Here is a 16,029-nt window from a genome sequence, read left to right as displayed (position 1 = left end):
AACTGTATTTTGTGCCTTTTTTGATTCCCTGTATATTTAATATTTTTCGGTATAAGTAAATAACGTCCCCTGTAATATAGTATGTGTATGTAAAAATCGCAGCTTTTTATGCTTAAGATGTATAGAACTTAGACTGTACATTGGCATCATATTTAATATGTCTCCCCACTTTTATAATTGATATTTACTTATAACTTTTCTTTATATATTTTAATATATTTTGTGTATTATACTGTATTATAAATTAACCTTTATTTGTATACCATGCCACATTGCATTAAAAATAACTTGTGATGTACACAACAGAACGGTGTTTTATTTCAACGACATAGTCATCTAAAAAAATAATCGAGTGTTCGACCAAAAGGGATCATTGCACTTATAAGTTTTGTCTGAAAAGTGTTACCAAAAATAAAAATCAAAAAAAAATTCAAGGTAAGTAATAATATAATTCTTATAAGAGAAAGACTAAGAGAAAACCTTAAAAACTAATATTTAACGTAAATACATCATTCAAGATCAGATATTCATAGCAGCTGGTGGTCATATTTAAATAATGATGTATGGGACCGGACTCAAACTGTTTTTAAGAAGACTATAGCAAATAGGCAACCAGCGATACTTTTTTATAGATTTTATTACACAGTGTGACTAAATATGAATTAATACACAAATAACAGACTTTCCTCCATTCTAACGCAGATTTTCTATGAAGTGGAGTTAGTTTGAAACTCAAATTATTTTTTGGTGTAAAGAAATTTGTAATTTACGATGACGTTTGTTCAAAAGCGGCAAACTGAGTTTGCCTTGAATTTCAAACTAAGTCCATTTTATAGAAAATCTGCATTAAAATGGAGGAGTCTGTTATTCGTATTTGTATTTAGACAAACTGTGTAATAAAATCTATAAAAATGTATTGGTGGTTGCCTATTTACTATGCTATAGAGCCCTCTTGAAAGATGATTCTAACCCTATTGAGAACTTTCAAATTAAATTCGCAAAATATTCTAGAAATGCGTGTTTTAACGCAAAATTGAAAAATGGAATGTAGTATGCAAGAAAATTTAATTTCATGAATAATAAAATAATATTTTGCATATTTGCCTTGATTTTTCATAAGTAAATAAATTTTTATAAAAATAATAAATAATAATAAAGGCGGTGAATTCTGGCAGAGCTACTTTTTCTAATCGTTCATTTTTAAAGAAATTCCAGGTAACGATACTCAAAGTACATTTTAAAACAATCATACAACATACAAGTACATATGCAACCCTATGCAACCCGTTTCCAGATTTGGTCAATCTAATTTTCAGTCGAATTGTGATCAAGAACAGAATTGGGACTATAAAGTAGCGTACAGAATTATAATATATTAGAGAGAGAAAACTATAAGCTTTTCAGCACGTATATTGTGCTGCCTAACTAACTGCAGCATAGCTCATTCTTATAATTTTGTAACCAATAATCGCTTAGTAAAACGCCACTGTGGCAAATATGGTTGCATACAATTGGATATTGCATATTTTTACGAAGTTCATAGGAAAAATTATTTAGCGAATTGAATTTCCCATCGAAATGGCTTATTTAAAAAATTTTATGCAAAAAAATCGTTAATAAACATTTTGAAAAAAGCAAAAAATCGTTAATAAACATTTTGAAAAAAGCAAAAAATTCGGTTTTTTTATTTTTTTTTACTTTTTTGCCTCTACTTTTTTTTTAGTGAAGATAGAAAAAAAGTAGATAAAATTTCCTTCAAAATAAAGAGGTTGTATAGTATTTTTGGATGAAAATTGAATGATATATGGCCGTTCAAACTTACAATTAATTAGCCAATTTTTCGATATTCGTCGCGTTTAATACATTTAATACGTTTTAATTCTCACTTTTTGCAAAAAATAAATTAAATAAGATTCAAGAATTTTCATCACATGACTTGTTCGAAGAGTTATTAAAAATGAAAAAACCACGGGGTGCTATTAAATTAGAGGGTTGAAATTGAAGAAAATGCTCTTTTGCAGTTTTTTAAATATAGCACGAAAACGGAGTAAAATTTCGGTATAGTTCATAGGAAAAATTTTGTAGATAATTGAATTTCCCATCGAAATGGCTTATTTAAAAAAATAAAAGAAAAATTTTATGTAAAAAATCGTTAATATTTATTACTAAAGCTACGCATATTGCACATAGCTACAACTTGTATCCCTCTGGTTGCCGTCTCAAAAGTAAGGATCACAAAATGACATAACAGTTTATTCACGGACCGACTGTAAAGACTGGGTATCTACTGCGAGAATAGACAAATAAGGAAATCGTACATAATAGTTTATGTAACTTTCGGTTTGCTTTTGCGGTTAGAATTTAAAGAAGAACAATTTTCACAAATTAGGGATAGATAATAATATGTCTCAGTGTACAGTGAGTGGTACAGAATCAAATACAGTGAAAGCTTTGAAACAATCTCCTTTGAATCGCCATAAAAATCAAAATGCTGTTGCAAGAATAATCCCACTATGTAAAATAAATATTCTTTAGTTTGTTGATTATCATGTAAATCCTTTGGTATCTCTAGAACAAGCTATATTTTTGCAATATTCAAAAGTATTCTTTGAAAAGTTCTTGATAGATCCATCAGTCCTAACAAATCACAAATATCCTAACAAATCTAAACAGTTTTTTTTATGTCTCAATGATTTTCAGGGGTAGGAAAGTTTTTTGTGGCCAATATTTTTCGGTCTAGATTTGAGTCCATTTGTCTAAATGGATTTTAAGGTTATCTGTTTTAAAGGGTCTAAACATTTTGCGGAGGCTTAGTATATGATCTTGAAGGGAAGTCCAGAAAATAATTACATCATCCATGTAAACTAGGCAAATTTTGTTGTAAAGGTTGTCCATTACTCTCAAGGTGTTTGGGGCGTTCTTCAACCCCAATGGGATACGGGAAAACTCATAATGTCCTTGTTTAACTGTAAACGCAGTCCACGCAACGTGGTCGTGGTTTGGGTTGATTTTTGTATCTACGTTGCAACACTACTTCCTTTCTTCCTTTGTCTTGTGATACTTTTGCTTCGTCCACAAAATTCTCATCTTTGGCTTTTTTTAAAGAGAAACCTTTATGCTGAGTTTTACCACCATTCGAACAAAAATTCATATCACTCGATCACGTTCTTCATCTAGTTATTATTTTAAATGTCGATCTATTTTTATTTTATTTGTGTTAGTTATTAGCATATTCATAAAAAAGTTACGAACATGGAAGTGTGGGAAATCTGTCTCTGTATGTCATACAACAAATGTAAACAGTTTTAAGGTGATATTAAATATGTTTTTTCATGATAAACATTCGGTGAGCTATATTTGTATATACGAGTAGGTAAGTTGGAGTAAGTCGTATTATTTTGATCCTAGGTGATGTACCTATAGCGTAGTAACCTTTTTCCTTACAAATACAAATATTTTGCGAAACGTAAGTGATAAATATTTAGCCATCAAAATATATCTCTCCTGCTGTTTCTCCAATTATCTAATAAGATAATCTTATAAAGCAATATCTATAAGATCAAAAGTCGGTCATATTTTGCAACATACATGTTGTTTAATTAAAAATCTGTTGAACCCGATGCATCTGCCGTATTAAAATATTTCATAAACTTAATTATGAAATCGAGTGAGATATGGCTCCATATCTCCATTTGATTGAAGTTCGGTAAAAGTACCTATCTGATAGGAATCCTTAAAAAACATTCCGTCAAAAATAGATACCTATAGAATCCATACTTTTTGTTTTAGATCTGAACTTATACATACATTACATATATCGCAATAGTGTTTTAACTTTTGTTCAATTCAGATCGAAATATATGCGATAAAATGGGGTGTCTCAAAATTTACGTAATATTTCAATTTTGCGACATCTGTGCGATAAAGAGTGTTGAAAACGAAAAAAAGGCAGTATGACAGCTGACAGTTTGGGATTACTAAACATTTTTAATTAAAAATCTGCGTTTTCTATCAAAATTTTTCTTGGGTGAATTTTGAGACAGATTTTACTTTAGAAAAATTGCAGTTGAAACACTAATACGTATCCCACGCCACTAAGATGTAATTAATTCGTAATATCATACCGTTCGAAGCACTGATTAGATATTGAGATTAGTATTACGCTTAGGAAGCTCGTTAGCTAATATTTGTAAATTCATAAGTAACTTTTGAGTTCAAATTGAGAATAAGATCTATGCCGGGTACAAACAGTAATTAATTACTGTATTTTTGAAAGCATGCATTAACGTTAACGAAAGACGTCTTCATATCTTAGATGAAAACTTTCAACTTACATTCTAAATTAATTTCGTTTCTTAATAACATGATAAATTTGATATGTGAAAAGATGCAGGGTGTCCCATTTAGAACTGATTCTTCCATAGCTCTAATAATATCAAAATGTGTATCAAACATTTTTTATTTATAAAATTATTACCTGTTACGCAAGAAAAGGCTACATTTAACTTCATTTTTTCAAATGAACACCCGGTATATTACTGCATTTTTTAATTTTTTCGTTGAATTTAAGTCCCACTTTGGTAAACATACAGGCTGTCTACTATAAGAGGGCCATTCCTATGGATCTCGATTAATATACGACGCACGTCAAAAATCTTTAAATGTTTTTTGTTGCATTTTTTGAGGCTTTTATGCTCGTAAAAACAAATTTGAGATCCATGGCCAACTTTGTGAGTAATCATAAAGAAACCGGAAAAGTACTAAAAATTTAGGGTAGTCTAACTTGTTTATTTTAAGAGATGGAGAAAACTTATTTTAATAAAATTTCATGGCAAAATTGATATCTTTCACCTGGTGCACACATAATTTTAAAACAGGCTGTGACTACAAAAAATTACTTTTTTTTTCTCTTTCATGCGATAGACTACATGTTGCCCTTATCTTCTATATTTATTACATTTTTTGTAATTTTGGTATACAAAATTTTCGTCTTATCGTAGAAATTTTTATAGACACACCAACTACAAAAAATTTAATAAATATAAAGTACTTCTTTTAAGCAAAATACATATTTTCTTTTCACATTATTATAATATTGGTTTTTTACTTTAGAGATAACTGAGCCTTCAACATTGTTCTTGCACAAAGCAGCTTACGCTAAATGTAACACAGTAATGCCATCATTTAGCAAATTGTTTATTGTAACAGTTTATACATAACTGTTGATTTAAAAATTGTTGCAGTTCCATGTGATAGGAAAAACTATAATTTTGAATAATAATGATATTTTCACATATTGGGAAATGTAATATGTTGAAAACCTTCGCTGATATGGATCTCTTAAGAAGTACAGGTCAATAAAGTCAGCTGTTGTTAATAAAATAGGTAATGTTAACAGAATTTTTTGAATTATGTAAATAGGAAAAATGAGCAAAACAGTGAGAGATTGAATTGAAGTAAACTACAATGTAGAGAAGGATATTACGAAAAAATGATTTCGACTGTTTTAAGGTGAAAAAAAAAGCATTTCTTGAGGGAGGAAGATAAACGGAGGAGATTAGGAGGTGGTGACAAGAAAGAAAGAGGAAAGAATTCTCTGGTCAGATGTCTCTAATTTTTGTCAATGAATTTTTTAATAGGAACATTTACGTACTTCAAATGGACTAATGGTAATTTATATTGGCACGAAGAAACTGCATTTTAACAGAGATTTTCAGTAAATGTTTGGGTTAGAATTCTTGATACCAAAACCATAGGATCTTACTTAACAGAAGTACATACATTACATTCATTAATTTTTTTATAGTTGTCATGTTTAAAACAATTTCTACATTAATTTACATTTTTGATACTAAAATTATAAAGAATGTAACAAATATAAAAAATAAAGGCGACATGTAGTACATCGCATGAAAGAGGAAAAAACAAGCGTAATTTTTTATATCCACAGCCTGCTTCTATGACAATTTTTTTTGTCCGCGTAGAGGGTGCAGCAAGTTACATACGATACTTCAAAAATTTCTTTACACCAGGTGAAAGATATCAATTGTGCCACGAAATTTTTTAAAAAAAAGTTTTCTCTATCTCTTAAAATAAAAAAGTTAGACGGCCCTAAGGCTATAGACTGTATTGAAAATGGTCATAGTTAGAAAGTCGTAAAAACTTACAATACATATAGCATATTTTTCCTCGAATTTTTACGCCACTGCTGCTTAATAAGAATCTGCAGTTCCGAGTATCTTATCCGATGGGAAAATATCTTCGTAACAGTTATTAAATTAGTGTTCATATTATACTAATTGAAATTTATTAATGCTCCCATACATTTACTTATGGGGTATATCTATTGTGGTTACTTTATGTAATTATTATTAGAATAATCAGTTTTATTTAAATTATTGTACCGCTGACTTTCCAATTGAGATCAAAAATTCAAGATTTTAAATGAAGATACCAACACCAACAATTTAACTCATCCTTATCTGCAACATATTTAAATTAGTCTTTCGAATTAATGTCTGTATTTGAAATACGTATGATTATGCTTCACCAAAACGACCCTGCCGGAAAAAAGGTTCAAAAAAATAAGATATATGCAGATGCAGGTTAAAAAATGTACTATTCCCAACAGTTGCAGTCAATCTAGTCCAAACTCCATCATGTTTGATTGAAATTTGTTATTTATCAACAAATATCAATGACCACCGAAGTTTATATCCAAGATTGGACTTGTTTTTCATTAAAAATTGCAGTTATTGGACTTATACCATATAAGGTACAATTCACTTTTCATGTTCTTGCAACACACTATTTTTGTAAGTAATATGCACTTATAACTATAACACTCTTGATCCATAGTCTTCAATTAGTGAGCAAAATAAAATAATTACAAACACATTATTTTTCCATTTCAGTTTAATGACCTTTTTGAACTGATTAGTTACAATTGTATTTCAAACATCTCGGGTTAGTATAATTTTTCTAAAAAACATTTCCAGGACGTCATCAGTAGATATAACCACCATTTTCGTCTTGGACTGTACCAGAGTAACCTGTTGCTGGACGGTGGGCTGACAAAACACCCTGGGAAGACACTCCTCCAAACTGTGGCCCTGCTCTGAAGGACGAAGATGGCTGTGCGAACTGAGGCGCTTGGTACTGCTGTGGGGCTCCGTACTGGGTGCTGAGGCTGCGACCTTGTCCAATTCGCGAGTTGAAGTGAGATGGGGCAGCATCTACACTGACGCTCTGACCAAAAGCTGATGGTGCACCGTACTGAGATGAGGGTGCTATGTACTGAGATCCTGAAGAGAATGGAGTGCTACGCCCAAAGCTTGAAACTCCAGAGCCTTTAAATGGTGCGCCGTATTGAGCGGATGGCAAAGTTTGTCCTGCGGAAAATGGGGTGCTGGATCTGAAGCTTGACACTCCGAAATTTTGGGAAGGAGCTCCGTATGCAGGTGCAGGTGCAGATGGTCGGTTATACTGTGAGGGAGAGGCGTACTGACGTCCGAACTGGGAAGTGCTAGGTACACCATATTGAGATGATGGTACGGAGGAAGCTCCAAACGCACTGCCGCTGCCAGGGAATCGAGAGGTTGACGAGTAAGTGCTGATGGCACCTCCAGCATGTGGACCAAATGAACCACCTGCAGAATTAGATGTCACTCCAGAACTTGCGGGAAGGTACTCGTTGCTCAGGCTTGCGCATATTGCCAAGCCGGAGAGGCTCAAGACAAGAAGTACCTGGAACATACACGAAAAGTGAACAATGCAAATTATTTTGGGACATAAAATATGTATAACTAAAGTAGATTTTTTTAGACTTACTTGCTGCATTTTTTATTTAGATGATGAATCGACCACTGAAGTGTTATGTTCTAGATCACTGCCTGACATCTTTTTATAGTGCCCCAAGTTGAAGTCTCCCACTATTACTTAAGATGATGGATCATATTTTTCAATTATTCAATTATTAAACGTCGATTATTACCAAGGTGAACCATAATTTGTAAGAGCTAATTTCTCAGGATATGAGACTAGAATTATACTTGTCTTAAGCGGTTTGATGTGTTCATCTCAGCAATTACCCTAAATTGATTTATGTATTCTATTACCTCCAAATCGATACAGGACGTGATTTACTTAACTTTACAATCAAAAATAAGCTAGCAAACTTACTTTCACATCCGCAAAATGCCCAGCTTTAATTGAAATTTATATAGCGTATTTCCCTCTATTTTTTTGAATTTTTTTTTGAATCTAGAGATTTTTTTGTTGAAAGTTGTTCATTTTAACATAGGTTTATATGGCGAAGATGGACGATGCAGCTCTTTTTTTGACCATAACTGTGAAAAAAATGTAGAAATTGTGAAACAAAACTTTTCCATAGATAGTACACAGTATTATCTTATTTTTGATGTAAATCTAATGTAAGTTTTGAACATAGTACAGCTGTATTAATTAGAAACAGAAACCAATAATTGCATTTCTGTCTGACTCGAGAATTAATGTGGTAATGTCGCAATCAGCTGACAGCAAGGACGGAATACATTTGAAAGACTTGTACATTGTTATCAACAATAAATTATCCACAACAGATGATTTTTTATAATATTTTTAAAAAACTAGATTAATTAAAAAAGACTAGGAAGCTGTGATATATTTATTGGAATAAAAAATACAGTTGATAAATCCTTTTAATATATTTTATTGTTTATAAAAACATCGTAATCATTACCCAGTAATATTTAGGGTTACATAAAGTTTTCTTTACTTGATTAATATTGTACTTGAGATAAAAGCATTTGTAGGGAATAACAAAGAAACATAAATATTTCTCTGCAAACTTTATATCTCATTTAAAAAATTAGTTATAGTTGCAAAACTTTTATAACATTACTAAAATAGAGATTAAAAACACGAACAGTGAGTAATAATGTAATTTCTATCACAGAATCTTCAAAATTGCATCCAATATTTTCTTCGACTTGGACGAGAGATGGGCGCGAATCATTTCATTTCTTTAGAACTAAATTAACATAATTCTCGTTGTTTTACCACTTCACATGATTTACGGATTTTAAATAAAGGATACAAATCTTCGCAAGGATAATACGATATATTTGCTATATATAATAATTATTAGCGCTGTTGCCACATTTACATAGCCTTTATGCGTTCATTAAATATAATTTAAAACTACTTAAATATGATATTTTTATGTTGTTAATTAGTCAATATGTATGCTATGTACATATGAGTAGATTTCTTTGCTATATAGATAATGTTTACCTATCGCAAATAATTTCAATAGAATTTAATTTTTTCAAATTGGCAGCGGGCTTTAGTCCCATAAGAAAATCATAGGACCCCCCTGCGCTCCTCACTTGCCTCGGACCCCGATATATCTCCTTAAATATCATGGCAGAGCTGCTTCCTTAACGTTATACAAAAAATTGTTATTATTTACATGTCATTAACATTTAGTTTACTGAATAGTTTGCTAAACTATGATTGCTTGGGGAAAAACTTGATAAAAATAGTTTTCCCCAAAATGGTCCTTAAAAAATATACAATATTAATAAATATGCAATATTAAAGAAAAAGTTATGTATAAAATATATTCCGTTGAAATTAAGGCGAGTGGTAATGAAACTGATACAAATTTATTTTAGTATTTTAATTAAGAAATTAATAAATTTGACGTTTCATCTTCCTCTCTTAAGACGAATATAACATTTTTGACTTAAAAGAACATAAACATAAAATGACTAATTTTGAAGCTGTGACGCTCAAGGTTTGATAGTTAATTTTCAACTTATGACAAAGGAAAAATTATGAAATTTTCGTTAAAACTGAATTTACTCCGTACCTAATACAAATTTATTTCTGGAATAAACTAACGAAGTAAAATAATTGTCCTGACTTTTATAAACAAGAAACACCGGCAAAATTAATGCTTTGACAAACGCCATCCATTATCCCAATCTGGTTAAAAAACTACGAGTTGCGGTACCTACTCTATTATTAAAGAGACACCAATTTTAAGAAAAGCATCAATGTACTAAGAGACTTTCACTAAGGGTGAGTTTGGTTACTTTGGCTCAGTGGCTGTGTCAAAAGAGGAACCAAAGACCCATTGCCTCCCTCACAACCTTTCGAACTATCATAAAAAAAAAATTCCCAGTACAAAACGAAAAATTTTATTATTTGAGTTCTTATTGAGGCCTTTTTGACATTTCGGCTCCCTCCAAACTTTAATACTGACTACACCACTGTTTGCCGACCTGAACACCCTGTATATAATAAGACTTCACAGTGGCCTTATTCATTAGCATACAATTAGTGTAACAATGCTAAAGATGTTTCATATCGAGTGAAACTTGATATAAAAATGTTATATAAATTCAGTAAGAAAAGATTAATTAACAATTTATTTTATCAGCTTCAGGATCGAGAGATATTTGTCTGGTCCGAATAAAATTTATTGCTAATATTAGAGCTACCTAATTAAATCCCAATAAAATAATACAAATAATGTATATCTTTTTAATGTTATGGAAATGAGTAGAGTCTAGAAATCTTTTAGAATAATTGAAAGCTAAGAATAAATTCTATTAAGCCAAACTCGACTTAAATCAATCACCCCGATAAGACAGCCTGACAATTTAATTATGCCCAAATAGGTGAACTTTTACGATTTTTTTAATGTTAAATTTTATCTACTTGTACCCGCATATTAGAAGCTATTAGTTTATGTAACGCAACATCCAGTCTGTTTTATTAGCTATTGAATAAATTAATTGGATACCCATCAATAATATTATAAATTTCTATGATCAGGAAAAGATCGCTGCATAGTTCAAATATTAGATGAAAGTAATATGCAGTTACGGTTAATGGGTAGTTTTGTTGTTAGGATATTGCTTAAATTACTTCATTACTTACGGCAGATAATTATTATCGACATGATTCGCTGATAGTCATCTGCTGTTAACTTTGTTAGGATCTAGCTACTTATATGGACAAATGTCAAACTGATTTAAATTGTCGGAATTTAATCATGAGAAAGCAGGTATATAATTTTTTAATATAGCAAGTATAACAAATTAAAGGGCATATTAAAATATGTACAGCGAAGTCAAAACCCCAATTTAGAATTTTACATCCGATAAACGATCTTTTTACTCTTTAAAATATTGTACAGTAAAAAATTGTTGTATCTGTACCTGTGTAGCTTCAGTGTACTATGAATAACTGCAAGTGTATGTATTTTTATAAAAGAACTTAACTTTGTGAATTTTTTGATCTAGTAAAACTAAAAAAAAAAAAGTCATAAATTTAAGTCTATTTTATGCTACCAAAATTTGAATATATAAAGATACGAAACATGTTGTATACCTACTGTTTTCAGTTTATTTTACCATTAATCTAAAAATGTTTCAAACTTGCGAGGAAGGACATACTAAGAAATATGAAGAAGGTTGTAGTACAAGATATTAATGGTCGCGAAGCGATCATAGTCGATGAGATCTACTTTCAAAACTGAAGCAAACGGTTACTGTTAATAAAACCATAATTGGATTCATATGAAAAGATTAATAACGATACTAATGTATTGAAATTACTACACATGTTTACATGACTTCAGCTGAAATGAATAACGCTCTCAAGGTACTAAGTGAGAGAATTTATAAAATTAAGTTGGTAGTAAAAGTCTCGTGAAGATTAAACGCAACAGATCCATAATAGTCCAATTAAAGGCCCGCAATTTTGGTCAACTTGCCTGAAATTTTGATATAAGTTAGTTTGAGGTATACAATAACAATAAGTGACAGTAATTTTTTTTTCAACCCCCGGCCAACTCAAAAGAGGTAAGAGCTAGAAGAAAAAGTTTCCTATAAAAGTTGTCGAGCATAAAATTCTATATAAAAATGGTTCATAGACTTTTTCTTGTACCATTAAAATTAACAGAGTTATGGAGTTTAAAAGTTAAGGGATGATATCAGAAATTAAAAAGATTATAACAAGTAGAAGAATGAATGAATTTTATATATTTTTTCAATCTACTGTAAAAAATGTAAACTATCTTTTCAGAGAAATAGACATATTTTTTAATTTTTAATAAAAAAATTATAACAATTTCACGAGCGTGATTTTTTATCTTTGTCGTAAAACAAAATTTCGAAAACAACTTTTCATTATTTTAAATAATCAATCAAATGACAGAAAAAATTGTTTTAGTGTTAAATCATAAAAATTAATGATTAAACAATAGAAATTGTTATAACTTTGTTATTAAAAATTAAAAAAATATATCTGTTTCCCTGAAAACAAAGTTTACATTTCTTAGAATACATTGAAAACAAAAAATTATAAAATTCATTCGTTTTTCTGTTTATGATTTTTTAAATTTCTGGAATAATCCCCTAACTTCTAGTCTCCCTAACTCTGTTAATTTTAATAGTACAAGAAAAAGTCAATAGACCATTTTTATGTAAAATTTTATCTTCTACAACCTTTATAAGAAACTTTTTTTTCTAGCTCTTACCCCTTTTGAGTTATCTTGAAAAGGCCCATTTAATTGGACTATAAATACGTTTTACCTGTTGAGATAATGCACTAAGGTGAATGCAATGAAGAATATAGAGTTCTTTGTGGATATTTTTACATTGGTCTGTCTTAATACATCCTTTGCTGAAAATAATTAGCATACGTCAAATTAAATCAATAATTTATACTGAGATGAATCAAAAGATGTTGCAATGCAAGACGCCCGTCTCTTCGACGAGCTATTTACTGTTACTTTGTCGTGATTTAGTTGTATCCAATATCAAAATTAGTGACAGCGACAGAAGACTACCCACAAATTTCGAAACTATATTGTAAACTCATTCTCATATGTATTACACAAAAGGTACGTAAATTAAGACTCATTCTTTCAGACAAGTAACATAAATTACTGTATTATACATATAATGATGATGATACCCAGTCATGATGTTGATATAGTTTTAATTAATTTAATTTTTTCTTTTTCAAAGAAACATACGTTTCCCACGAAGCAGTACGTAGAAGCAATTCATAAAAATGTTATTATATCGACGATTTAGATCACTCAGTTGAAGAAAAATAAATTCATACATTCACATCTTTATGATGCAATTCTAGATCTAAACATAATGCGCAACATCAATCTGCATAAGGAAATTTTAGTGATAAATTGTTATTCAATCCGTCTCGTTGAGAATATCTTTTCATAATACCTTATTCATATCGTATGCCGAACGAAAAATTCACTTTAGTTAATTAACAAAGGAGCTTCGTTTAAAAAAAAAATCAAGGACAACGCATTAACTTCTGGTTCACATTTCAACAGTAGGCCATTCCAATCTCACAACCAAAGTATTATTGCAAGTCTTTGTTAACAAAGGCAGGACCGGCTTGAAAAGTTAAATTAACAGCCTTCCAGTTTACATAAAAAACCTCATAACTAAAAAAACTTAGATTTTATTTGCCTCAATAGTGTTTTTACAGTACCGCATATTTTTATAAATAAGTATTAAGTGTACTCGTATATACTCTCTGGGGAAGATATTTCAATCAAATTTTATGTTTGTGCTGCTTGTTGTAATTGTAATGTTTGCAATTGTGTTTGTGCTTTCCTATATATTTTTTGCGAAGTCTTGTAACAATAAATAAATTTTGAACTTGAATTTGAAAAATTTTACGCGTTAATCGGGAGCGTTAAGCGATAAAAATATTTAGAAAATATTTACTTCTCATTTGATGTCAACATTTTTTTTACACATTCGCATTTTTTCATTTTATAAATTAAAGAAAATTAATTAATTAATAATAACAATAGAGATGTAATAATGATAATTCTTCCAAATAGTATTACAAAAAATGTTAATTTTTACAAATTGTTTTAATTAACTTAAACATACGTCTATTGTTGTGTACTGCATGAAACGTGGATATATTTTTATTATCTACAAGAAAACATATAATTGCGACAAATACGCATTCCAGTACACTTACAAGCTTAGATAATTGTTTATGTAACTTTTTACACCTTAAAAAGGAAGCTTTTTACTACTTACATATCACTTAACCATTAATAGATGTATTATTATTTTAATGAGCAGTAAAGACAATTTTGCGCAAGTTTTTATTAACAGTACCTACTTGCAAAATAGTAACCACAAATCGACCGCCCACATATTTTGGCCACAAGACGGACCTGATTTTACCTTCTAAACAGATTCTGCAATAAAAAACGAACATTTATTTGGAGCATCTTCAGGTGGGAGTAACGCCTTCATCTTCATATAAAAGAGAGCTGCCGAAATTTTATAACAGTACAACTCGCCAGTTCAAGTTCAACGTTCACTTTCAATATGAAACAAGTAAGCATCTCGAGTTACATAATCACACACGCTCTCGATATCAGATTGCTTTTCATTCATCAAACTAGGCCGGAGCAGGTGAAGCGATGAAAGCCCAATAGCTATGTAGTTTGCTGCTTTCAAGTTCAACTAGTGGACCGATTTTTAACTAGCAAGAGCACAGTTGGCGATTTGGTTGGATTAATTACTACAATTACTAATTTAACTAATTGTTTACAATTAAAAATATATGCTAAATGTATTATTGCTGTTTTCAGGTAGTTTTGGTAGCAATCCTCTTTGGTTTCGCGGCCTGCGGTCGTCTCGACAGTCAGTACCTTCCACCAAACCAAGGAGGATCATCTGGACAATATTCTGGAGCTGGTCAGTACCAAGGATCATCAGCAGCCGGTCAGTACTCTGCACCAGGGGCTGGAGGTCACTATTCCGCACCAGCTGCCAACCAAGTCCCCATCCTCCGCTTGGACAACAACCCAAACGCTGGAGATGGTTCCTACAGCTACGCTTACGAAACTGCTGATGGTATCGCCGCTCAGGAAGAAGGTTCTTTAAGAGGAGAAGCTCAACTCGCCCACGGAAGCTACTCTTACACTTCCCCCGAAGGAGAACAAATTTCCATCCAGTACACCGCCGACGAAAACGGTTTCCAACCCCAAGGCTCCCACCTCCCTACCCCACCACCAATCCCAGAGGAAATCCTCAAGTCTATCGAATTCAATCAAGCTGAGGCAGCGCGTGGTGGATACCAAGAAGGCCAGTACAACGAACCCCAACAGCAATACGGTGCTCCAGCGCCCCAGCAGCAATACGGTGCCCCCGCTGGTCCTCAACAGCAACACGGTGCTCCAGCACCCCAGCAGCAATACGGTGCCCCCGCTGCTCCTCAACAGCAGTACGGCGCTCCAGCTGCTCCTCAGCAACAATACGGAACACCTGCAGCTCCTCAGTACAGAGCACCTGCTCAATCTCAGCAGCAATACAGATCTCCAGTTTCCTCTCAAGGGGGACAGGGAGGTTATAGATATTAAGAAAGACTTGTTTTACTTGTGACTGCATCAGTTGTAAATACACCTTATTTATGATTTTATAAATTGCTTTTTTATTTTTTTCGTTTTATACAGGAAGTTCCAAAAACAGTTAGGTACAAAAAATTAAATGATGAACTCCCTGTACGGTTTCAAGGGAAGATAATTCTTATCAAGTTTTCGGATGAAGTGTTCTCTACATAGTTACAGGGTGTTCAATGTCGTGGGTAAAATGAAGTTTTAATTTTTCATTCGAAATATAATTTTAAACATAATGTTACCTTTAAAAACCCAACAAATTCATATAGAAATATCCAGGGTGTACAACTTAAAATTTCTACACCAATGATTTTCTTTTAAAGTTTCTATTTTAAACAAAAACATTTCTGTACATTTTTTTTAGTGGAATGAACAACTTTAAAGATATTCATTCAACTATTACGTCCCTATTATCACGTAGAGGCGTATGCGCCCCTACGTGAAAAAAGGGACGATTTAATAGGCTTATTTTAAATAAAAAACAATAATAAACTCGAAAATTGCTGCTTTTTCGAATAAGTGAAAGATACATTTTTTCTTACTAACAATCG

General features: G+C 31.5%; 1 protein-coding gene across 1 annotated transcript; it reads left to right on the top strand.

Moving 5' to 3' along the window:
* Window positions 1-14,386: 14,386 nt before the first annotated feature.
* LOC108905552 (pupal cuticle protein 20-like) lies at window positions 14,387-15,505 on the top strand. Its single transcript, XM_018708489.1, has 2 exons — window positions 14,387-14,414; window positions 14,672-15,505. The coding sequence occupies exons 1-2, from the start codon at window positions 14,406-14,408 to the stop codon at window positions 15,440-15,442; spliced, it is 780 nt and encodes a 259-aa protein (XP_018564005.1). The 5' UTR covers window positions 14,387-14,405; the 3' UTR covers window positions 15,443-15,505.
* The last annotated feature ends 524 nt before the right edge of the window (window positions 15,506-16,029 follow it).

This window comes from Anoplophora glabripennis, unplaced genomic scaffold (genome assembly GCF_000390285.2).
Source record: "Anoplophora glabripennis isolate ALB-LARVAE unplaced genomic scaffold, Agla_2.0 scaffold53, whole genome shotgun sequence".
In the NCBI taxonomy this organism is placed as follows: Eukaryota; Metazoa; Arthropoda; class Insecta; order Coleoptera; family Cerambycidae; genus Anoplophora; species Anoplophora glabripennis.
This window is presented reverse-complemented; position numbering and strand designations above follow the sequence as displayed.